This window comes from Stylophora pistillata, chromosome 8 (assembly GCF_964205215.1).
Source record: "Stylophora pistillata chromosome 8, jaStyPist1.2, whole genome shotgun sequence".
Lineage (NCBI taxonomy): Eukaryota > Metazoa > Cnidaria > Anthozoa > Scleractinia > Pocilloporidae > Stylophora > Stylophora pistillata.
In genome coordinates, this window is record NC_142526.1 from 24,543,592 (window position 1) to 24,566,207 (window position 22,616).

At 39.1% G+C, this 22,616-nt stretch overlaps 1 protein-coding gene across 2 annotated transcripts in view; it reads right to left on the reverse strand.

The window, feature by feature from the left end:
* LOC111333886 (uncharacterized) overlaps positions 1-22,616 on the reverse strand; it is a 38,425-nt gene that overhangs the window by 5,756 nt on the left and 10,053 nt on the right. The window contains exons 1-41 of one of the 2 annotated variants that reach the window (XM_022939533.2): positions 19,126-19,347; positions 18,620-18,774; positions 17,945-18,249; positions 17,107-17,206; positions 16,512-16,562; positions 16,039-16,173; positions 15,830-15,910; positions 15,431-15,510; positions 14,706-14,798; positions 14,466-14,560; positions 13,669-13,787; positions 13,047-13,085; positions 12,693-12,764; positions 12,522-12,587; positions 12,051-12,119; positions 11,602-11,664; positions 11,394-11,502; positions 11,167-11,230; positions 10,446-10,605; positions 10,121-10,162; positions 9,600-9,701; positions 9,381-9,479; positions 8,825-9,139; positions 8,300-8,374; positions 7,973-8,074; positions 7,197-7,298; positions 6,757-6,881; positions 5,911-5,972; positions 5,606-5,682; positions 5,313-5,429; positions 5,045-5,113; positions 4,722-4,837; positions 4,344-4,518; positions 3,935-3,994; positions 2,760-3,043; positions 1,856-1,975; positions 1,535-1,625; positions 1,314-1,400; positions 1,097-1,198; positions 561-644; positions 268-357 (exon numbers count right to left, since the gene is read on the reverse strand). In XM_022939533.2, the coding sequence (XP_022795268.2) occupies positions 268-357; positions 561-644; positions 1,097-1,198; positions 1,314-1,400; positions 1,535-1,625; positions 1,856-1,975; positions 2,760-3,043; positions 3,935-3,994; positions 4,344-4,518; positions 4,722-4,837; positions 5,045-5,113; positions 5,313-5,429; positions 5,606-5,682; positions 5,911-5,972; positions 6,757-6,881; positions 7,197-7,298; positions 7,973-8,074; positions 8,300-8,374; positions 8,825-9,139; positions 9,381-9,479; positions 9,600-9,701; positions 10,121-10,162; positions 10,446-10,605; positions 11,167-11,230; positions 11,394-11,502; positions 11,602-11,664; positions 12,051-12,119; positions 12,522-12,587; positions 12,693-12,764; positions 13,047-13,085; positions 13,669-13,787; positions 14,466-14,560; positions 14,706-14,798; positions 15,431-15,510; positions 15,830-15,910; positions 16,039-16,173; positions 16,512-16,562; positions 17,107-17,206; positions 17,945-18,249; positions 18,620-18,774; positions 19,126-19,174 (4,401 nt within the window). In that variant the 5' untranslated portion in view covers positions 19,175-19,347. Of the gene's footprint in view, positions 1-267; positions 358-560; positions 645-1,096; positions 1,199-1,313; positions 1,401-1,534; positions 1,626-1,855; positions 1,976-2,759; positions 3,044-3,934; positions 3,995-4,343; positions 4,519-4,721; positions 4,838-5,044; positions 5,114-5,312; positions 5,430-5,605; positions 5,683-5,910; positions 5,973-6,756; positions 6,882-7,196; positions 7,299-7,972; positions 8,075-8,299; positions 8,375-8,824; positions 9,140-9,380; positions 9,480-9,599; positions 9,702-10,120; positions 10,163-10,445; positions 10,606-11,166; positions 11,231-11,393; positions 11,503-11,601; positions 11,665-12,050; positions 12,120-12,521; positions 12,588-12,692; positions 12,765-13,046; positions 13,086-13,668; positions 13,788-14,465; positions 14,561-14,705; positions 14,799-15,430; positions 15,511-15,829; positions 15,911-16,038; positions 16,174-16,511; positions 16,563-17,106; positions 17,207-17,944; positions 18,250-18,619; positions 18,775-19,125; positions 19,348-22,616 lie in introns of those variants that run through there. The other variant, XM_022939525.2, reaches the window with a different exon arrangement.

The following is a 22,616-nucleotide window of genomic DNA, read 5'->3' on the forward strand; positions in this document are numbered from 1 at the left end:
GATGGGTATTATTAACCTGCGACTGGGCGTTCTTATTCGCGAGGAAGGGGTGGGGGTGGGGGTAGGGGGAGCGTAAGAGAATAGTAGGCCAAGATTCAACGATCGCTGCTGTACCATCGCGCTCCCCAAAAAAGAACACCTGATCGTAAGTTAGGGTTTTATTCAAAATCTGCCAAGGAGGAAGATTTCCTGAGACACTGAAAATGAATTCTTCTTCCTTTCCTTAAAAAAAAGAAAAAAGACTTTGAGGAATACAATTTTACTGACCTTCTTGCTTAGCTTCATGGGTGGTACACCATACATCAACAGACCTCCACACCTGTCATTCCTCTCGTAAACTGTTACCCAGTGACCAGCCTAGAGAGAGAGAGAGAGAGAGAGTAAAACGTGGTAATGAACGGCACAAAGACCTGCTTGCTAATTTTAAAAAAGAATTCATCAAGAGTGCGATTTGTGTTGCAAGATGAATTCCTCACCCAGCAAGAGTGCTTAGTGACAACCTAAACAGCTTCATGAGTCGATGCCTCGGCTAATGCATAACAGTACCAATGTTTCCTCACCTTGTTTAGTTGCGCTGCGGCTGCTAATCCTGAAGGTCCACTTCCTACAATAGCGATCTTCTTCCCAGTTCGATGGGCTGGAATCTGCAGGCAAGAATAGGGAACATGTCAGAAAATTTACAACCAAAACACAGTGAGAATCGTTTGGACTCTAAAGAAAGCAACTCCGAAAGTTTGAATCTTCGAATGGGTTGTTCCAGGGGTTAAAATGAACGCATATTAACCCTTTGGCCCCTATGACTCCTAAGAGTGACCAGCATCTAATTTCTCCTTACAATATCACCCCCTGAATCACACATTGAAGTCACGAGAATAAAGGAAATGATCACCAACTAAACAAGCTCTTGAATGTTAAACAAATTCTCCTTGTCAGCACACTACGATATGCACAGGGAACAGCGTGTAGAATATGCAAATTCGGTGTAAAGGTGTAAAGAATTAACGGACATATGTCACATTTGCAAGTCCTTTAAGTCTTCTCTACGACCTTTTGTACACAGCTCTTTTAAAGGGAGACCACTTAAATGCTGATGTACCTGTGGTGTAATCCATCCTTGTTCAAATCCATAGTCGATGATAGTGCACTCTATTTTCTTGATTGTCACCGGCTCGGCATTGATTCCCAGTACACAAGCGCCCTGGAGCATTTAAGGGGAGAAAACGTTATCTCGACACTCTGACTATTTGTACGCAAACAATCGGAAAATCGCAAGCAAAATGAATTCTCTTCACACTGGTTTTTCTGATATTCACCTCGCAAGGTGCTGGGCAGACCCTTCCAGTGAATTCTGGAAAGTTGTTGGTGAGCAAAAGTCGGTCTAGAGCGTCCTTCCATTTGTCCTGAAAAACCAAATGATCAATTGAAATTTAGAACAACAGTAAATTGTGCAACAAATCCGAGTACTTTCAAGATCATATCCCAACTACACACTAACTCGTGCAGTAGGAGAATGTCATCAATAATGGAACCTTACCTGGAACACCAAGTCATTCCATCTTGGGATAATGTTTCCTAAAGGACACCCCGTATGAGACTGACAAAAAGGCACGCCACACTCCATACACCTATCAATTGAAGGGAAACAACGAATCTACGAGTTAGTTGGTCACCTCCATCAAAAGTTGAAGGATACACGTTTTCAAGACGTATGTAAAACTTCAACCCACCATGTCTGCGTCAAGTGACGAAAGAACTCGTTGGAACGTGATGAGACTGGGGGGGTTTTTCTATCGCCCAGAAAAGGGTCTTTTAGCTTGGCAATTCGGCGCTGAAACATTTTGGTTGACGCCCTTACCTGGCAGCTTGAACTTTTAGTTCCGATTTTCCTTTGTTGTAGTATATCTCATCCCAATCCTTCATTCGCTGTTTAGGGGAGCGGTACTTCACCTTGCTTCTGGAGTATTTCACGAACCCTCTGTCACCAAATAGAAACAATAAAATGTTATCGTTTGCCAAAACTACCAAGTGAGACGAAAATCTGCTTTGAAAGCAAATGCTTACGTGAAAAGGCTACAGTTTAGGACTATTTAAGATTAATGAGACAATGACTTGAAACCATCTGCGATTTACTCAAAGAGGGAACTTTCCAAACTGAGTACAGATTACGCTGTTAGGGCGTTTTTTAACCCTCAAACTCTCATGAGTGACCAAGATAGAATTTCTCCTTACAATAACAATGCAATATCAAGAAAACAAGTGATGAGAATACAAAACACTATCAATTAGGGGATTATCAGTTGATCCAATACCAAACTCTCCTAACTAACATCATAACAATTGTATAGCAGACATTAAGGAGAATTACGAATACCACCTTGGGAATGAAAGAGTTTATACAAAGACCAATCGTAACAAAGGAAAATGTCACTAGGAGCAGATAAGAACTAGATGTAAAAACAAGCACAATGCCCAACGCGCGAGAATACGCGCGTGACCAGGACGCTGGGTTGGTTCTAGTTTTGCATCTGATTAGTTGAGAGGGTAGCGAGAGTTTTCAAAACCAATCACAGATTGAAGTGAAACAAAAACAGTGCAGCTAGGAATAACTTTCGAAACCCATTTTAAAGTTTTTCAATCAGCAATCAGCAATACTGAAAAATTGAAAAACAAAGCAACACAAAGGAAGCACTTCATCAACCTTGAACAACTGCACAGAGACCTTCTTCGGCCGCCCTTTGAACCGAGATATACTTCTTTACCTGGTCTTGTCCAACACTCTGTCGATAATTATCTGGTCATTGGTTGTATTTGGGATGGCTTCTTCTATGTCAGTCAAATTCTGTTCCGCTGATTTCTGCACTGGGTGAGGTGACTCTTCCTGTGTACCTCCGTTTGACATTTCGTCATTCATTTTTTCCCCGTTTGTCTTTTCTCCATTCGTTTTTTCTCCGTTTGTCTTTTCTCCATTTGTTTTTTCTCCGTTTGTCATCTCTCCAGTTGCGTTCTCGCCATTCTCTTCCGTGCGGTTTTCGTTTTTGAGTTTCTGCCAAGGAAAAAGCAGTTTCAAAATCACGTGCCACGTTTTCAGATGTCCCTCAGCTAAAAACAAGGGCCACATAAGGGAGGAGAGGAATACGAAAGAGAGAGAACTCGCGTCATTTTTATTTTCTTCCCAGTTGTTCGCGGTTTACGGTCCTAAGAAGTTACTTTACCAAGTGCCACAACAAACGATACGACGTCTTCACGTCGGCGAAATGTTTTCACTGCACTACGCCATCTACGTTTCGGCTTCAAAATTTTCCAACCTCCTTATGTGCGGTTTATTAGCAAATCCTCAAAACATTTATCAGGGATAAAAATTATAAGGATCTTTTTTCAGTCACTGGGAAGATTTGATAGCACTGTTCATTTTGCTATGATCTCGCTATCACTGAAGTTCTCCTACAGACTCTCGGTATCACTAGCACAGCAGAAAAAAAATGGGCTCAAGATCAACATGTCTTTAACGGTTTGTTGACTTCCTCTGCAGGTAACAGTCACTTCGCCTACACTTGTCAACTCGCCTCCGTCCTCTCCACTTCTTTGAAAACAAAATATTATCGAGGCCATTTCGAACGAAACTTTGCGCCGGGTAAACTAAAAATAGCGACTGCACACGAAATTAGTATATTTCTGTTGCTTTTTCATACTTAAAAGGTCACTGGAGGGGGCAACTTTAATTTCGCTGCACTCTGAGAGATATGATGATTGAGTTGCCTGGCGATAGAAATACTCTTTCCCCCGCAGAGTCACCTTAAAAGAAATTGCAAGTGACATCAAACTAAGTGATCTTTGGTTCGATTTATACCTCTGTTCACTGTGTTCAGCGGATAGCTATCTTAAAGCATCTACGGAGGAGAGAGCTCTCGAGCAATAAACAAGAATTTAATGATACCTCAGCTTCCTCCTCTTCTTTAAATTGTTCCAGAGCTCTTTTATAGTCACGAGGCATCACCTATCACCGTCAACGAAAAAAAGAAAACAACATTAACCACCAGCGATACGAACTGCGATACTCTATGAAACAGATGGTAGACGTCCTTGTTAAACTACGCAGCTAGGAGTAACTTCTCACCCGAATATCGAAAGTACTTGTGGATCGTGTTAGATTTGTTTCCCCTTAGTTCTCTAATTGGTCCAGAAAACTGGCGCAATCCCGCCATCGAATGCAAGAATTAAACCAATTGTGTACTTTGCTCCTGTTTGTTTCTTCGATTTCTCATTGGCTCTTTATCATATTTCACTTTTTTCTGATTTGCCTTCTGATTTCTTTGGTTTTTCCGTTATACTTCACGACACTATACCTTCACAAACATCTTCAACGAGCTTTCCCATTCTTCCAGAAGACGTTCGGCCACGAGTGAACCGGTCAGCTGATGATGCTCTCGCACCAGTCCCCTGACCAGTTCTGCATCTGCTCCTGCAACAGGCTCTAAGTCCACGATCTCCTGGTTACACAATGTGGTAAAGACCTTCTTCCTGTAAATTCAAGAAGTTAGAATAAATTCATTGTGGCTGATATGACTGCGTAGCGGGCACTCAATTTTAAGCAGCCAAGAGTGATGAAGACCAACACGCGCGAGCGATAAACTACGCGCACGTGTGTCTGCTCTCCCACGCACGTTTATCACCTTCTTACTGAGTGCCTACCACGCAAGATAAATTTTCAAATCTCATTTTACCTGTCAAGTACAAAGGCAATTCCTCCAGACATTCCAGCGGCAAAGTTTCGACCAGTGTCACCAAGAACAACCGCAACACCTCCAGTCATGTACTCACAGCCATGATCACCAACGCCCTTATAAGATGATGAGATATCGTTCGTTTTTTGTAATATTCTAAACTTTCTGCTTTTAAAGCATGTCAAGGTTCAGTTACATGTTAAGTAAGGAACGAACTTCAAGAAAAGCTAGTCAATGGTAAAACTAATAATGGATAAGATAAAGCAGAACCAAATAAATGAAATTAAACAAGGAAATTAATTACAAAACTCAACTCAACTCACCTCTACAACAGCTGTCACTCCAGAATTCCGGACACAAAATCGTTCGGCAGCAATTCCTCTTATAAAGGCCTAAATAAAAAAATAAAAAATATATACCTTAAAACAACCCATTTGGTCCACAAAATGTTGGTTAAGTTTACTTTCCGAAGACGAAGTTTACGAAGTCAGTAGGTTTACGATACGAGGTCATTTTTGTTGAAAATTAGGACGAATCAATTAAACGAATCAATTGTAATACAAGTCTCGAAGTTTACGATAGGTACTTTACCTTTCCGGCAGTGGCACCGTAGAAGCAAACGTTTCCCACAATAATGTTTTCTTCGGCTTTGAAGTTTCCAGGACGTTTGCTGCTTGGATAAACTATAATCTTGCCTCCAGCTAAACCCTAGGAGCGAATTTATTGCAGTTTGATAAATCGCAAAATCATTCAGAGTATTCGAAAGAGGGCATGGAGAAAACCTTGAGTGCAACAAGTAAGTCAAGCTCTTGGATTATATGTACAGCATCATTTAGAAAATTTCTGAAGGACGTCTAAGGTAAAGATTTTAAGTACATAATTACCTTGCCAACATAGTCATTTGAATCACCCTCGTGTTCCAGTGTTACACCAGGAGAGAGGAAAGCACCAAAACTCTGACCTAAAAAAATTAAAACAGACTACGCTGAAATCATAACTACTCGTCTGGTACCGTGAAACAAACGAACATCTCTAATACGGACATTTAAACGCTTAATGATCTATTTTATTTTAATTTGATAAGGCTTCGTAGATATTTTGGGTTTAATGTGGTTTTATGGTTCCCAATCGAAGAATCCAAAAGCAATGGCTGCTTTACAAAGAGATCAAATGCACATTACTTACTTACCTGCTGAGCCTTGGGTTTTGATGTGTATCGTGCCATCAGGAAGACCTTTCTCGCCAAATTTCCTAACAAAAAGTTTACTTCTCAATTCATTTCCTCCACAAAACCACGAAAGCAGGTAATATTGTTATAAGATAACAGGCAACATAGAAAAGGCTTCAAGCTTAAAATTAAAGGAAAGGAAAAAGGAAAAGGAAACTCTTTATTCGCACTAACTTGCGCGGATACATTTCTCAGGTCTAACCAACTCGGTGGAACTAATCAGTATTTATGTGGGCAGTCTAATGACAGTCAAGCTGATCATCAGTTGATAAACGTCGATGAAAGGCCAAAGCCAGTTTCAGAAAGCTGAAATTTCGAGCACTTGCCTTCCTCGGTCCAAATTGGGGAATTATGGGTGTGTACATATGGTGAAGACTGGAGGGTTACGCCGAAACGTCGATCGTTCGTCTATAATTTTCCAGTCTTTGAATTATTTTCGTTTTATCACGGGAGAGTTACTGTTAGAGTGAGTGTGGTAACGGATGACGCATGTGTAAAAAAAAAACATTTACGCGATAATCGTTCGAGGATAAAAAGAAAAAAAAAGGGAGCTTAGAGACCGATTTAAAAGACACTATGACGCTTTGCGACTTTCAGTGCAGCCTTGGTCGAGACAAAGCCTGCAAGCAACCACATCTTTACTAGAAAGACCAAGATGAAAGTTTAGAAAAGGGCTTCGGACATTATTGTCGGTAACTCATCACCGTGAAGATATAAATATCCCTGGTGATAACACCTCAGTTTGTGGTGGTTAACTAGCGCTGTTCAGGTGAGGGGAGTGATATCACTTTTGAGCTGATTACTCACTTTGCAATGTGGTAACTGAGAGTGGTTCCAAAAGCTCGGTCCTTGTTCATCACGGGAACCTCAAGACGTAAATGTTTTGAGGCCCCATTCAGAATGTCTTTCGCAGCCTCAATGAGCTGGTTGTCCTGTGAAGTGAATAAAAGAGTGGCACATCAAACCTGAAAGTGCGTCTCTTCAACAAGTTCAAGCAAAAAGCAATCAATTACAATCTTACAACTCTCAAATATTTTCTTATTCCGGCAGTAAAATACCTAAGTAAGAAGGTCTAAGAAGCTTAAAATCTAATAATTCTTTGACGTTGAAGTGTAAACTGCAAACTTGACACTACACTGGACTTGGTTAAAGCAATTGTGCCGAATCAGAAGAATCCAACTGTTTTGGGATAAAAGGTCGACTTCAAGTACTCGACTCAGTCCTCTTGGTTCGCGTCCAATGTTTACCTTTCGCTGCTCCAGTTTATGATTTTGTGGCTCACTTCCTCCCAGGTGATCTCCAGGGTTCAACTCATTACCGAGCGTAAGGATGGCACTAAAGTCTAACAACTGTGGAAAAGAAACAAGATGATTACGGAAAATAAAACTACAATCTCTTCCTGCTGAATCTGTGCGCGCTTCTCAAGTGAATTCCGTAAAAACCAAACTTAAAGTAATCACAATAGTCAATCAATGCAAAGATATGTACTCAATGACACATACATGGCCTTAAGCATTGGGAAGCGGAGAAACCGAGAGGCAAGTGGTTTTATTTTAGCATCTGATTAGTATAGAAGGAAGCGCACATGTTTTTTTACCAATGTCTGACCAAAGTTAATAAACACCAATCTAATGCCAAATACACCGTATTTCCTCGAGTAAGCGCTCACGCTCTAATAGGCACCCACCCCCGAATAGGCGCTCCCTTCTAGGCCATAATTTCAAACAAGCACCCCCCTCGAATAACCGCCGCCCCCCCCCCCTCCTCCCGTCTTGTATTGACCGGGGAGAAATATGAGTTACGTCAACGCGACAAAACGAACTATGAGTAGGAGCAAAAAGACTCTCAGCTTTCTCGGCCAGAAGTTTCAAATTCATAATCCCAAAAGGTTATTTATCTCTTGAAATTACTCATGTCCGAGGTCGAAACGAGTTTCACTGCGTTCGGATTTTCTAAGTTGAATCACTTTTTTTTTTTTTTTTTTGTATGAAAATAGAAATAGCACCACTGCCGCAAAACGTACCTTGACTTTTTCGTTGAGAGGGTTTGCGGGCTCAAGAAAATCACATCGCCCAACCATCTCGCTCAATTTTCGGAAGCCCATCTTCGCCATATACTCACGGACCTAAAGACAGAATGTTGACGGAGGCTCAAAACCTTACACCAGCCGTTAACTAAGCACTTTATTTTACATACCGTAGGAAAGGAAAAATAGATTTAAACAGAGGTTCTAACAGGTACCAAAGGAGAAATGTTCTTAATTACTCTTCACGAATCAAGATAAGAATAGAAATATTCTTCAAACAGGAAGTAACAAGTGTATCACAAACAGAGATCATTTTCTCATCACCTCTTCGGCCAACATGAAAAAGAAGTTGATAACATGCTCCGGTTTGCCTGCAAACTTTTTCCTCAGTACAGGGTCCTGTAATAAATTTAAGTTCCTTCATTACAATCACATAACTATTCTTCACTTCTTATTCATACCTTGCGTTTCCTCCGATCAAAAATTTGAAAGAAAGTATTGAAAACAAAAATTTCCGCAAACTATTAGATCTCGCTAGTTTTAGATGCTGACAGAACAGCCAAGGTTAAATCCAGCCAGAGGTGATCTTATTGGCAAATGAATTATCAAAATGGAACACCAAAGATGGCTTAAAAAATCCTCACGCATCAGCGAGTTCTGGATCCAATCGGGTGCCATGGCAACGAAATAGTCCAGCTCGTCTCGTTGGAGCACATCTGGTTGGGTCCTTTTTTTGCCTCGTTGGTATCACTAGGAAAGCACAATTCTGTGCTCATCACATCGTTTCTGACTCAGACTATACTTTTTTCTGTAACAAGAGCAGTTGTGCAAGAGCAGTTGTGCAACTACCTGTGTAGCAATTCCAACTGGACATGTATTCAAGTGGCACTTCCTCATCATGGTACAACCCATAGCAATGAGTGGAGCAGTAGAAAATCCAAACTCATCAGCACCCAACAGAGCACCCACTACCACATCACGCCCAGTCCTGAGCTGCCCGTCAACTTGAAGGATGACTCTTCGGCGCAGATTGTTCAGCACAAGAGTTTGATGGGTTTCAGAAAGGCCTAGTTCCCAAGGCAACCCAGCATGCTTGATGCCTGACCATGTGCTTGCGCCAGTCCCACCGTCGTGACCAGAAATAACAATGTGTTCAGAGTGGCCCTGGGGAAATTAAACAGGTTAACTTAACCCTTTGATTACTAAAAGAGAAGAAAACGTATCATCTCCATACAAACTTCCTACATTAGAAATTCATTAATATTTCCAGGTGAAGAGACACTGTACACCTTAAGTGGAATATCTTCAAACCTATGGTTAAACTCGCCACAGCTGGAACTTCAAACAAAAAGCAAAGACCATACACAGGATTTTGAAAAGATCAGTTTTTTAAGAGCTCACAAACCTTTGCAACTCCAGCAGCAATAACACCTACGCCGACTTCAGACACCAGTTTCACACTGACTCTAGCATGAGGGTTGGAGCACTTTAAGTTGTAAATAAGCTACAAAACAATGGAAAGAAATGTTTTCAAAAGAATTATTTGATAACAAATATGAAGCATTTGAATAATAAAAAAACAAACAGACAAGAAGAAAATGACTGTGTCTCAAAGTAAACTAACCTCTGCCAAATCTTCAATAGAGTAGATATCATGGTGGGGTGGAGGGCTAATCAAACCTACTCCAGGTACAGACTTGCGAGTCTTAGCAATATGCTTAGAGACCTGTCAAGACATAATTCACAATATGCTTAACACCTCACACAGTTAATCTGTGCATATAGATGATGATGTGAAAATTCTTTTTACAAAAAAACACTTCTTTAGTGAAAGAGTCAGACTAATACGCCTCTACTTAAATTTGGTTATTTCTTCAGTCAGGAGATTTGAGTGCATAGTATCAGGCAGATCCAACCCTTGAGTCCAGGTGGGTGGGGTAGTGTGCTTCCATCTTGCTTCTCTGGCTGATTTACCCTGGTGACCATCCCAATTTAACCCCTTTTTTTGTCTCAAAAATTAGTTACGCACCTATTTTGATCTGACAAGGTGTGCACAACCTTTGTGTCACACTGACCTTCATTTTGACCAGCTCATGGCTAATATTTATCAGCAAGTTATAATAAAGCAAATATAGTCATTCATACCTTGTATCCTGGCAACTCTCCACCTTCACCTGGCTTAGCTCCCTGAAAAAGAAAAAAAATCAGATTTGATTAAGTTTGGCCAAAATCCATTACATAAAGTACAGAAGGCCACCGGAAGTAGGAAAAAACAGGAATTAGACTCAGTTACACCAAGTGAACACCCTGGTTGGTAAACAAGATTAAAAATGGTTGCATACATTGAATTTTTTTTTTTAATGAAAAGAAATTTTTTAAAAGGTTACATTACTCTCTTCACAATTTCACTCATACCTTTAGAAAGAGATTAAATTATGTTTTCTAAAGCTTAATGCCTTTCCAGGTTTACCTGTGCCATCTTGATCTGCAGGTCTTCTGCCATTGCAAGATACCAAGCATTCACTCCAAATCTTCCTGAGGCCACTTGCCTGATGGCAGATCTGGTGTTGTTGTCACTTCCTCTCACTGGATCCTCGCCACCTTCACCTGTGTTGCTTTTACCACCCATCCTAATCAAAGAAGAAATCAATGTTCCTATCCACAAACTATTACATATTTTACAATTACCAGTACTTTTTTACAAATATGATTTTCCCTCATTTATGGCCAACAGAAGAATAACGAATATAGAAACTCATAAGTCATTGATGGCCAAATACATTTCAAAAACAAAAACAAAATTAAACAAAACAAATAATGCAGATCTGAAATCACAACAGAGGACAATTACAGCTTTTCATAAACAAAGAGAGTCAGTTTTTAAGTCAAGGGGCTCCCAGTAGTGTGATATTTTGCTAAACACTGAATGAGATCAGGAGTGCGTCCTTGTATAGTGACTTTTGAACTAAGAGAGAAGTCTGAACTAGTTTCTGATAGATAGTGTCTGCATCTAATTAGGGAAAGGTCTTCTCCCCAGAATCTGTATATAGTGTTTGTGAAGGGAATTTAACCCGAGTTTGAAAGAGAATTTTTCTTTTATGAGAATGGCTATAAGGAAGGATCCAATTAGATTCAATATACACTAATAAATCAGACAAGTTCAGAAAAATTAAACATAAATTCCTACTTACTTGTTCATGGCTGTAGCGAGAGTCGAGTGGGTTTCATATGAAATGGAACCAAAACTCATGGCACCTACAGAGAAAATCAGTAAGACAACTTTCATACAGAAAACAAGTTCTTAAATACTATTTCACCTATACATACTTTTGAGAAATAAGTAAAAGAAGGCAAAAGAATGGTTTTTAAACAAACTTTATGGTGGTTTTTGTCACAGATGGTTTAATTTCCTGCTTACCTGTTGCAAACCTCTTGACAATCTCTGAAGCTGGTTCAACTTCTGAGATGTCCAGAGGTTTCTCGGTAAATTTAATCTTCAGCTGTCCTCGGAGGGTGCAGGAACGTACCTACAGTATTCAGGACATACATAAATGACAAGCTTAAACAAGACTACTAGCAGATGTCCAAAATAAAGCAGACAATTTTTCACTAAAAAATCTACCCACCACTTCAATTGATGTCTCACTATACTTTTGATAAGCAGGTTGGCTATTCATTCTTACAGCATCCTGTACAAAAACAATACATATTAAAAGTGTATGATATTGATGGATGCTACATCTCATATAAAACACACCGACACCTTGACTCTTTCTATTTCATACATGATCCAAGCAATAATCTAAGCTATGCAATATTCCCTGTTTGACACTCCTCTTACTTCTCATAACCAATCCCCTTCACTTTTCACAGTGAAATTCAAAGCAGAATTTATATACTCATCACTCTCTAGGTGGAAGGTCAAGAGGAAATGTGTGGCAGAAACTTTGCAAGAGAAGTTATACTGTTTCTATTCCCATATTGAGTAAGGTGATGCTCTAGTTATTTTACAAAGAACATTTTAAAACCCAAGTGAGGTAGTTTAATCGAGTACTAGAGTGTTTTAGAAGCTAACCTGCAGGTTTGCAATGCATCTGGGATCATTGATATGCTTTTCTCCTCCCAACCGCCAGTGGTACTCACCCTAAACACAAACCAGTCAAAACATGATTCACGTCAATTTGACTTTGTACACAGTTTAAATTGAATAAACCTTTCATTCAGTCTTCCTAATTGTACACACATTGCTATCGTGGAAGTGCACCAGGGAAGTATCACTAAGCATGACCTGTGTCTAAGTAAAAAGTTTTAGGGCCAGTTATTTTAAACAAAGTTTAGCTGTTGTTTAACAAAACCACACTCTAAACTGTCTTTGTTTCAGCCATACCTTTTATGTGAACATGTCAAAGGACATTTCTTTAATTAAATCAACCCTCCAATAGAGTAAACTCGCACCCCATTGTTTGCGTAAAACCATAGTTAAGGTTAGAACTCCTTTAAATAACTGTTCCTAAATGTCCAACAACCCATGAACACTCTCAAGTACCTTGTTGTTGATGAGGACATTGTCACATTCCCTATCCGAAAATGCAATACTGTGCTTGTCCAATGCCTGTAAAATAGGAAGCCATAACTAATTATAATCTCACACTTACACTAAACTGATCACTTTTTAGGCATATGCCATTGAACAGCCTAAGGGACTGTAAGTACGCACCTCTCGTGCTAACAATTCAAATGTCACTCCACTCAATCGTGATGCAGTTCCTGCAAAACACTTATCCACCACCTGCAAGACAAGAAAATAATTTTTTTTAAATGATTTCAAAGAAAACAGCATCACTGTGTTTACTACAACAATGGGTGCCTGAGTAGTCTTTCAGGGAATTAAATGTTATTCCATTCCAAAAAAAAAGCTACCAAACAGAAAAACTTTTTTTATCAATCAGACATATCAAGTGGTGATAATCAGAGTGAAGTTCATAAAAATGCTAATTACTTGTGAAGATAAAAATTCAAACAACATTCAGAATTCCAAATTATTTGTAATACATAACTAGAAATTTTTTACCTCCTCTGCAAGCCCAACTGCTTCAAATATTTGTGCACCCTATCAAAATATGATCAGTACTAAATGTTAATGCCTGACTGGGTATTACAGTCATACTTGGAAAGCTTTTAGCAAATACCTGAAATCTTTGGAAATTTTTACCATGTTAACACAATCTCAGTGGTGAGCAAGATACATCAGAAAACCATGAAACAGTACAGTAATTACTGTCACTACTTACAGCTTCATTCTATCATTTCTAGTTCTGCCTTTTGTTCTAATGAACTAACCAGGCAGTACTAGGATACAGCAACATTCCAGAAATGTTTATGAAGCCATTACAACTTCACACTGATTTAAGTGTGTCATTTGAAAATGGGTTATATTGTTGGATGTTGTGGCTTCAAGGCTTGAGTTGTTCCTCTGGACATTCATTTCAAAGCTTATGCTGATCCACTGAAAGTGAGTTGAGTAAGTTTGGTTTCCTTCATTTGGGAAAAGGCAACATCTTTTCAATGAAGACCTGAAGAATTCTTAAACGAATGGGCCAATAGCACAATTAAGTGGACTTGAGCAGTGAGTTTAATCACATTGTCCTTTTGTTCTTGAAGTACTGCATGTGTATAAAAAGACAGGACCTTACTTTGTAACTGTGAAGTGTAGAAATCCCCATTTTTGCCATGACCTTTGCTATGCCTTTTTTCACAGCAAACATATAGTTCTCAACTATTTCCTTATCTGACAGAGGAGGATCCAGCAGGCCTTAACAACATAACAAAGGAAGTACATCAGTAAAGCTATAAAATTATTTGAATTACAGTCTTATGAATAAGAAATGCTGCAAATAGTTTGAACCTAACAGTAACAACCTCATCAGAAATAATCTTTAAAGCTATGCGGGACACCATCATTTGACTATGCCACCTCATGTGCCTAGTCTCATAGAACACCATGGTGAAAGCTGATAAGTCTAGGGCCACACAGGTAGATGTGAGATGGTCCCGAAAAACAGTTGTCCAGCCCCACATTTGTGGGGCTCTGTTGCATTTTGCAGGAATATGAATTCTAATGGTACACTTCAACTTAAAATGAATCATGGCTTTCTTGTTCTCACTCAAAGAAATAACGGAAAGAGTTTTTTTACTGTAAAATCTTTTTTTTAGTTGTCCAGTGTGCCATTCTTATGTAATCACCTCCTATCCAGGTTAAAAAATAATGACTGAGTAAGGCTGCACTTGCTCAGTGCTTTCTGATTGTGACCAAAAACCAAACATCTAAAGGTTCTGGCCTCCTGCCCAGTCAGTAAAGTACATTATTGACAATACGATAACTTCCTCTCAGGCGTTTCAAAAGTCAGTGGATAAGGCTAGCCTTAACCAGAAAATAACAGTGAACAACTTGCTATAAACAGTGATCACAACACCTTGTTTGATACTATACCTTGTTGTCGCTGATTTACAACAGTCTCAAAAACCAGGTATGGACAAATACCATCTGCACCGTAACCCAGCAGAACACAGAAGTGATGGATTTCCCTGTAAAGAAATAAATGAGCTGGTGTAATTGCCATCCTATAATATCCAACCACACAAGTTTAAACAAACTGAGTAAAAGTGAAAAAAAAAGAAACAAATACTCTGTTTTTGAAATAAAAAAATTAGATGGAAAAAAATTCTTTACCTTACTTCTGCTGACTCAACAATCAGTCCAACCTGTGACCTTTGCTTCATTCTGATCAGATGATGATGAACTGCCCCCAAGGACAGTAATGAACTGCAATACAAACAGCAAGAAGGATTTAGTGATGCTTTATATGGTCATAGAAACCAATTTTTCTTTCTGCACTTATGGTGTAGCAGGCTCTTCAGAGTATTTCAATTCACTGACAACTCAATTAAAATAAACCACTACCGGCATGCACAAGAACATGGCCACAAACATTTGAAAAAAAACCAAAGGAACATGATAACGAACACTTAAAAACAAATTGAAACTGCACTAAATCCAGAAACCACTTTGGTCTCCATGGTAAGATGAAATAAGGATTCCACTATAAAATTGTGGAAAAATTCATCAATTTAAGAACTTTTTTTCCAAAGCGGTATAGCAAACCATGTTTCCACTTCTTAGTCTTTTTCCTCAGTTAAACTGAAAAAACATGTCACCCTGTGAAACACTGTTTTTTATGGTTTCCTTTTATACATTTTCCTCTTTAACCAAGGTTGTTTGAGTAGAGGCAAATGAGCAGCCATTTTGCTCAATTCAAAGACAGGCCAAGTGGCCAGCAATTGAGCATATCAACTAATAATTCACTGCATCCTTTTCTAGTTATTATCATTTTATTTTTGTCCTCTTTTTTTTCAATCTAGTGAAAAGAGTTTAACTTGGAGCATTGGAAACATCACCTCATAGGGACGTGGTCCCTTCCAGCAGTTCTGTCAGATAACACAATAAAAGCACATCCATTTTCAACAGCTTGAGAAGCCTGGGAACAAAAAGAGGAAAAACAAGATTAGTGTATGTTGAAAGGGAAAAAAATACCCTACAATTACAATAAAAAAAGTGGCTAATAAAATCTTAAAGCTATTCCATCAGCCTTAAACTTAACTACCTTTAACTTTTTCGGTCCTTTGATCTGGCTGCTAATGTATCAACTGATGACCTTACATTGTTTATCAGATTAACTGCATACAATGTATGTTTCAAGGGTATCAAAATTGTTACGACAATTCATATCCTCATCACTCCTGGTGGTAAAGTGACACTTGAAATTCTAACAAATAGTCTAAAGTAAGTTGACATACCTCCTTACAAATTCTATCAAGTGATGGAACAAGACCATTTACTCCAGCTTTCACAGGGTACACCATCTCAATAGTCTGTGTCTGAAAATGAGACAATTTGGATATATCAACAAAGTTGAATGGTAAATTGGCCACATGTAATTAGAACACAACCCTTGTGTGCTTTAAGGCTCAAACAAAGTTGTGATTCCTAATTTGTGTGTACATACCTTACACCAGGATAGACCACTTCCTTTGATTGCCTGTACATCAGCATTAGACAGAATTGGGTGGTCTAAGTACACACGGGGGCAGTCTGCAACATCAGGGTCAAGGAGATTTGGCTCTGGTCCAACAGGGCAAGCCTTGTAATAAATGATACAATTATAATTATTTATTGCTAGATGTAAGTTAACTATAAAACACAGTACAAGGAAATTGGACTTTCCTTTTTATCCTAAAAACTAGTAATACTGAACCTTACAACAAAGAGGAGCATTCATCACAAAAATGTGATGAGAATGGTGGCCTCCACTAATTTTGGTCAGGATTTGATTTCTAGACCTGGCATCACATGTGGGTTGTATTGCTTTTGTCATTAAGGAAGAGTCACCCAATGGAAGTGCCCTTTCTGAAACACATTTTTTACAGAAAACTTTCACATAACTCAAGTTCAAAGCGGAAAAACCTGTTGAAGACTTACCAGTGACATGACAATTTTCTCACGGATTGGATCAATTGGAGGATTTGTCACCTAAACCAAGATGAAGCCATTGTCAGATGTCTAAAAAACACTATGCTGCCATCATGGTTGTTTCCTAAATAGACCTTTGACGTGTCAGGGGTTTAAGTAGCATCTTAGAGGTAAGACCAGGGAAAAGATAAAAGGCTGATAAATTATTTCCAACAACTTTTTGAAAAATGTTTGAACCAGTTTACATATGTTCCAACATCAAGCAAACTAGCTTTGATCACATTTCCACACTTCAAATAACATCAAAAATTCTCCTTTAAAACCTTGTTACTGGCCTCACAACAAATTGGGCAGTTGCTTAAATTTAACCAGAAATTGGTAGTCTACTGGGAGCCATCTTGTACTGAAAACCATGTGTTTCCTTAGTAAAGTAGGGCATACCATTGTTTCTCCAAGTGCAGAAACTCACATTATTGTTGAAAAAGGAAAGCCTAACTTTGCCTCAGTGAAAACATAGATGTTGGACTGCTTTATCTACGAACTTACAGTACATATAGTGACTTTAAACTAGGAAAACCTCACATTTACATGTATTACAACATACCTGTGCAAAGAGTTGTTTAAAATAATCAAACAGTAACTGTGGGTGCATTGTCAAGCAGGACAAGGGTGCGTCATTACCCATGGAACCAAGAGCCTCTTTCCTAAACAACAATCAGAGTATGAAATAAAAGAAAACCTTTAACAAACCCCATGTAGCTGGTAAGACCAAAGAATCTTCTGTCAAGGGGCTGTAATCTGTCAACAATACTTCAAAGTGCCATCATTTTGGGCACCAAGAAAGATACAGAAAAGTTTCAGTAACTAAATTTACAACTAAATTTGCCAATTTTGTGACCTGCAGCAAGCTGTACGGTCCAAAGTTAAAACTGAATAAATATTGGCATAAAAAACCATTTAGTGAACGCTTCATCATTTTCTTTAATTAAATTGCAATCTTATTCATGGTTGTCCAAGTCTTGAGTCTGGATATGTCACTTGAGCCTCCAAAAACAATAACCAGCAAGTTTCTTTTTCCTTTTTCCAAGGAGAGATATTTCATTTCTGGTCACCATATTCTATTTTAGGTGGCCAAATGGAACCTTGGAAAAAAGTTGAGATTGGAGCCCCGAATGGTTTACTACCCTATCACTGGTTGCACACTAGCCTAACATTCTTAACTATTGATTTCTCTGAATTAAACTGCTTAAAAGACCAGCTCTTTTTAAAACTCTTAATATGTGGCTTACCGCATTAACTTGTTATTTCCATTAACTCCAGTTCAACTGAGGACTGAAATATTTTCACGTATAGTTATTTTCCCCACCTTCTTCAATTTGTGGCCAAATAAAATTTCTCTTGATACACAATTGACAAGGACATAGATTTGAAGATCCTCTTACTTGTTCTTAACCATTGGCAGAATCAGGATGTTCAGATCTTCCAAGGAATAGCCAAACATTGGCAGTCTCTTGTCTCCATGAATCAACTCATTCTGCGAGGATGCCTGGATCAAAGGCACTTCGTCTGCAGAAAGATTCTTGGAAGCATAGTAGGCTTGGTGAATATCTTCCAAAGTCTTTACATTCTTTTTCAGCAGCTCACCGCAAGGCCGCAGACTGGCCATTCTGTGTTTCAGCTCATGATCCTTGACAACAGACCCCAACTCTGTGTCAACCAGAAGCATTCTTCCAGGTTGTAAACGACCCTAGGAAAAGAAAAAGATTCTATGTTCTTAGGCTATCGAGCATTTGCAATTATTTCACAATTACATTCCATTTGAGCACAGCAATGTTTGAAACCTTTGTTTCACTGTTTACATCAGAGTTTGTTTCCCAGACTTAGCATCCATTGTAACTTGAGTTTGCTGTTTAGTTCTAGTTAAGCCCACAAGTCTTTTTCCAGGTTCTCAAGTTTTCCCCTTCTGTGAAAATACCCCCAAAAATCCAATTTAATGTGGATTCAAAGGATTTAGAACCACCCTGTAGATGTGCAGCATCACTGATAAATTCTATGAATTAATTAACTTATTATTCAGCAAATTACTTCATGTTCATCTTGAACATTTCATGTTTTACCTTCTGTACAATTTCTTGATCAGGGAATGTACTAACTCCAACCTCACTTGCCATGACCATGAAGCCTTGCTTAGTCACATAGTATCTTGATGGTCGCAGTCCATTCCTGTCCAGGATAGCTCCAATATATCGTCCATCAGAGAATGTAAACAAAGCTGTCATTGAGCAATGAAATTGAAGTCAGGTTACAAAACAGTAAGCACTGTTTGACTAAACTTTTACCGTATTTATTCGTCTATAAGCCAAGCAATTTTTTCACAAAACTTTACTAAAATCTTGAAAATTGGAGCTAGAGAAGGGTCTCCGGCTTATAGCTGAGTATCGTTCCAAACAAAATTTTTCCAAAACAGCACATTCAAAGAAAACATAGATTTATTCATCTATAAGCCAAGATACTGCATGCAGACATAAATAAAACAAGTTGAAATTGGTCATTGACTTTTATTTTTGTGGCAGCTCCTAAAGGAGCCATTTGCTGTTTTCGACATGCAGCAAAGACGGCTTACTGTTTGTCCTCAGTGTCAGTGTCGAATTCATTGTCCATCTCCTCCTCATCCGCTTCGTCTTCTGCTTCTTCTTCTTGTAGACTGCTTAATCTTTTGTGCCGTATAGAACGTTAGAGTTTCTGCAGGTTATGAACCAGTGTATGGATCTTGCTACATTGTTTTGATGATTACAAAACTGACCAATCAGAATTTCCCATTCCCATGACTGGTAAACAGACTAGCCACATGATATGGTGTTGAGATTTGCGATCACGTAAAACAAAAACTTACCTTGGCTTCTCTGCTCAGTACATCATTCAAGTAATCTCTCATCCAGCTGCAGATATTACGGAGTGCAACGGCCCATCGTTGTGCATTTCGCTGACATCTTTAGCTCTCCATTAACAAGGTTCTCTCGATCTTTCCTCCAGCAGTAGACCATAGACTCACTGGTTAATCTCGAAATTATTTTCGATGGCAATACTGCATTGAAACACTTTTCTGTTTCAAAACTCTTGCATTCATTTCTGATTGTTTGAGAATGGAATTCTCTAAATATTGTCTCTACTTACAGCCAAGTATTTTCAATTTACATGTTTTAAGAGCCTTCCAGATTAAAACACAAGTTGGCTTGTAGATGAATAAATATGGTTATTGTACTGTGATCAAACTGGCAGATAATGGCTTGATGATTTTAATAAAAACTACTGCATTTCTTCACCTATAAGCCGATCTCGGCTACAAGTCGAGACCCTGAAAGTCAGGGTCTCTCCGCTAGACTCGAGCTGCCCCCCAAAAAAGTAAAACCATCTACTATAAGCCGAGAGCAAACTTATTGATTGTAACTGGCCATTTGAGCAAGTGAACCTCACCGTAAACATAAGAAATTGACTCACTAAACACAAAACCTAATGAATTACAATAAACACAAAAGAAAATAAACGAACCAATGAAGAGATATGAATATCAATTGATCCAGCGATGTGCATAAATACTACCCCGTGACAACAGATCAACCACAACAACAATATCAGTTAAACGTTTCAAAGTATCAATCGATTGAGTATCCCTTTCGTGGAGCATCATCAAGTATCCCTTTCATGCATAAAGCACAACGTTCCTCGTATACTATGGCTTTCAAGATAAAAGTTATCACAGAAGCTGAAGCAGTAGAAAACAAATCAGAAATCGCTTGAGAATATGGACTAAGCAAGTCTGTTAAGGACGATTTTCCCAACTTTAGAAAATAGTTAATGACGATTCGATCAGACTGTATCAACAACGATTTCTTGTTTTAATATTCTTATGACGATGTTACAAGTGACCTAGCAATGCGACGACTAGTGGAAAAACTGACACCTAAAAACATAACGAGTCTTGAATAAAGAATCAATATGCAAATGATAGTCACACGCTACGTGACAACTGTAACATAACAAAAGTCTCTTTAACAAAGTCCATAGTACGATGCTGGAGAAGAGTCCAGGTGACTATTCTTTCTGGTGACTGAAGATGTCTGCAAAACGTGCTATGATGGGCCGTTTCACTCCGAAATATCCCGAACTAGACCAGCAAGTGATGGAGTGGTTTTCACAGCAAAGAGAACAAGGATGGTATTTACTTTACTCCTCTGAAATTTTAAGAGTTTTTGAAGAGTTGAATGATATCGTCTTTCAGTGCGTGGGAAACAGACTTTGATTGGTCAGAAATATGTTGTCATGACAATTTATTATAATAATAATAATAAGAATAATTTAATATTTATATTGCGCAAATTAACATGTGGATATGATCAAATGCGCATCACAACACTTTTCGGGGACTTTGGCCGGACTGCATCAGCAGTTTACAAACAATCGAAGGAAACTTATTTGAAGATGTCCCCTCCCCCCCAAATTCCCAGTAAACAGGCCAGACCACATCACAGTAATCTCGTGAGTGGGTTCTTTAACGTCCCCTGCCTAACCAAATTAACTAATTAATAGATGCAGGAGACGGGACCTACGTTTTATTTGTCCTTATCCAAGAAGACTAGAATTTCTATCCATTTCTTGATATTATAGAAAGGTAGCGTATTCTACTCAGTTATTTCAAGACCTTGAGTGTTGGTCTGGCCGGGCTCGAACCATCAACCTCAACCTCTTGCACAACAGTTCAGCACTCTAACCAATTGAGCTAACCGGGAGGCAGTTTCATAACATGTCATGAAAAGAGTGCTGCAGTCACGAATCCATGGTTATCTCGCATCAAAATGAGATTATTATTTCATATTTTGTAGGTACTGCTGTGAGTGGATTGATGCTTCACCTTAAAACTAAAGAGCTCTCCGATGATCCTTCTTTCAAAGCTTCCCATGGATGGTACAAGAAATGGAAACGACACCACTCGGTCAGCCTATGAACAAAAACAACTCTGGCCCAGAGATTTCCCGCCGACCTCGAAGAGAACATTGTGTGGTTTCATTGCTTTGTCATTGCAGCAAGAAAACATGCTGACTACCCTTTATCCCACATCTATAACATGGATGAGACACCCATGTGTTTTGAGCTGCCATCAAACCAAACACTGGAATTCAGTGGGAGCCGAACAGTGCCAGTAAAATCTAGCGGAGCGGAAAAGCAGAGCTTCACCGTCATTCTTGCTGTTGCTGCCAATAGAGCAAAGGTGCCCCCGAAGGTCACCTTCAAAGTGTCCGTACACCGAGAGATCTAGTTGTGCCGCGGCCTCTTCGTGTTTCCTTCCATAAGGAAGGTGGATGGATGAACAAGGCATCTGAGAATGGTTTCGAGAGAGTTTGCTGCATGCTGAGCCTTCCCTTTTGGTGTGGGACTCATTCCGAGCTCACTCGATCGATTCCATGAAAGATGACCTGAAGCAGCGAATCATTGACATCGCAGTTATCCCTGGAGGCTTAACCCCGGTTGTACAGCCCTTGAATAAGTGCCTAAACAAGCCATTTAAAGATAATGTGCGCCGAAAGTACTTGGCATGGATGACATCGGGGCCATTTGAGTTTAACCCGGCTGAGAAGAAGGCGCAAAGTAGAAATCTTGTCCTCAGGTGGATCAAGGAAGCATGGGCAGAGATACCCTAATAGATGGTCATCAAATCCTTTAAGACCTGCGGTATTTCCAATGCCTTGGACGGAACAGAGGATGACGTGATCTACTCTGAGGAAACCCCAGAAGTAGATGATGAAGACATGGAAGACAACCAGTTCGAGACAGACAGTGAAAACGAAATGGTTGGCGAGTAAATCACTGGGTTGAAAACCCTTGTACATGTCTGTCAAACGGCTCCTTGAGGAGCCACCAATTTCATAAAAGTGAATAACCAATATTTAGAAGTTATTTTTGTTGTGTTTTATTACTTTTGCTTCATTGCTAACTTGACTACAAGCCAGGGGGTAAAAGTTAGTCAGCAACTGTATATTTTTAAAATCTAAAACCCTCAGCTACAAGCCAAACCTCGTTCTTGGTGGAAAATCTCCCAAAATTTTGGGTCGAAAACTA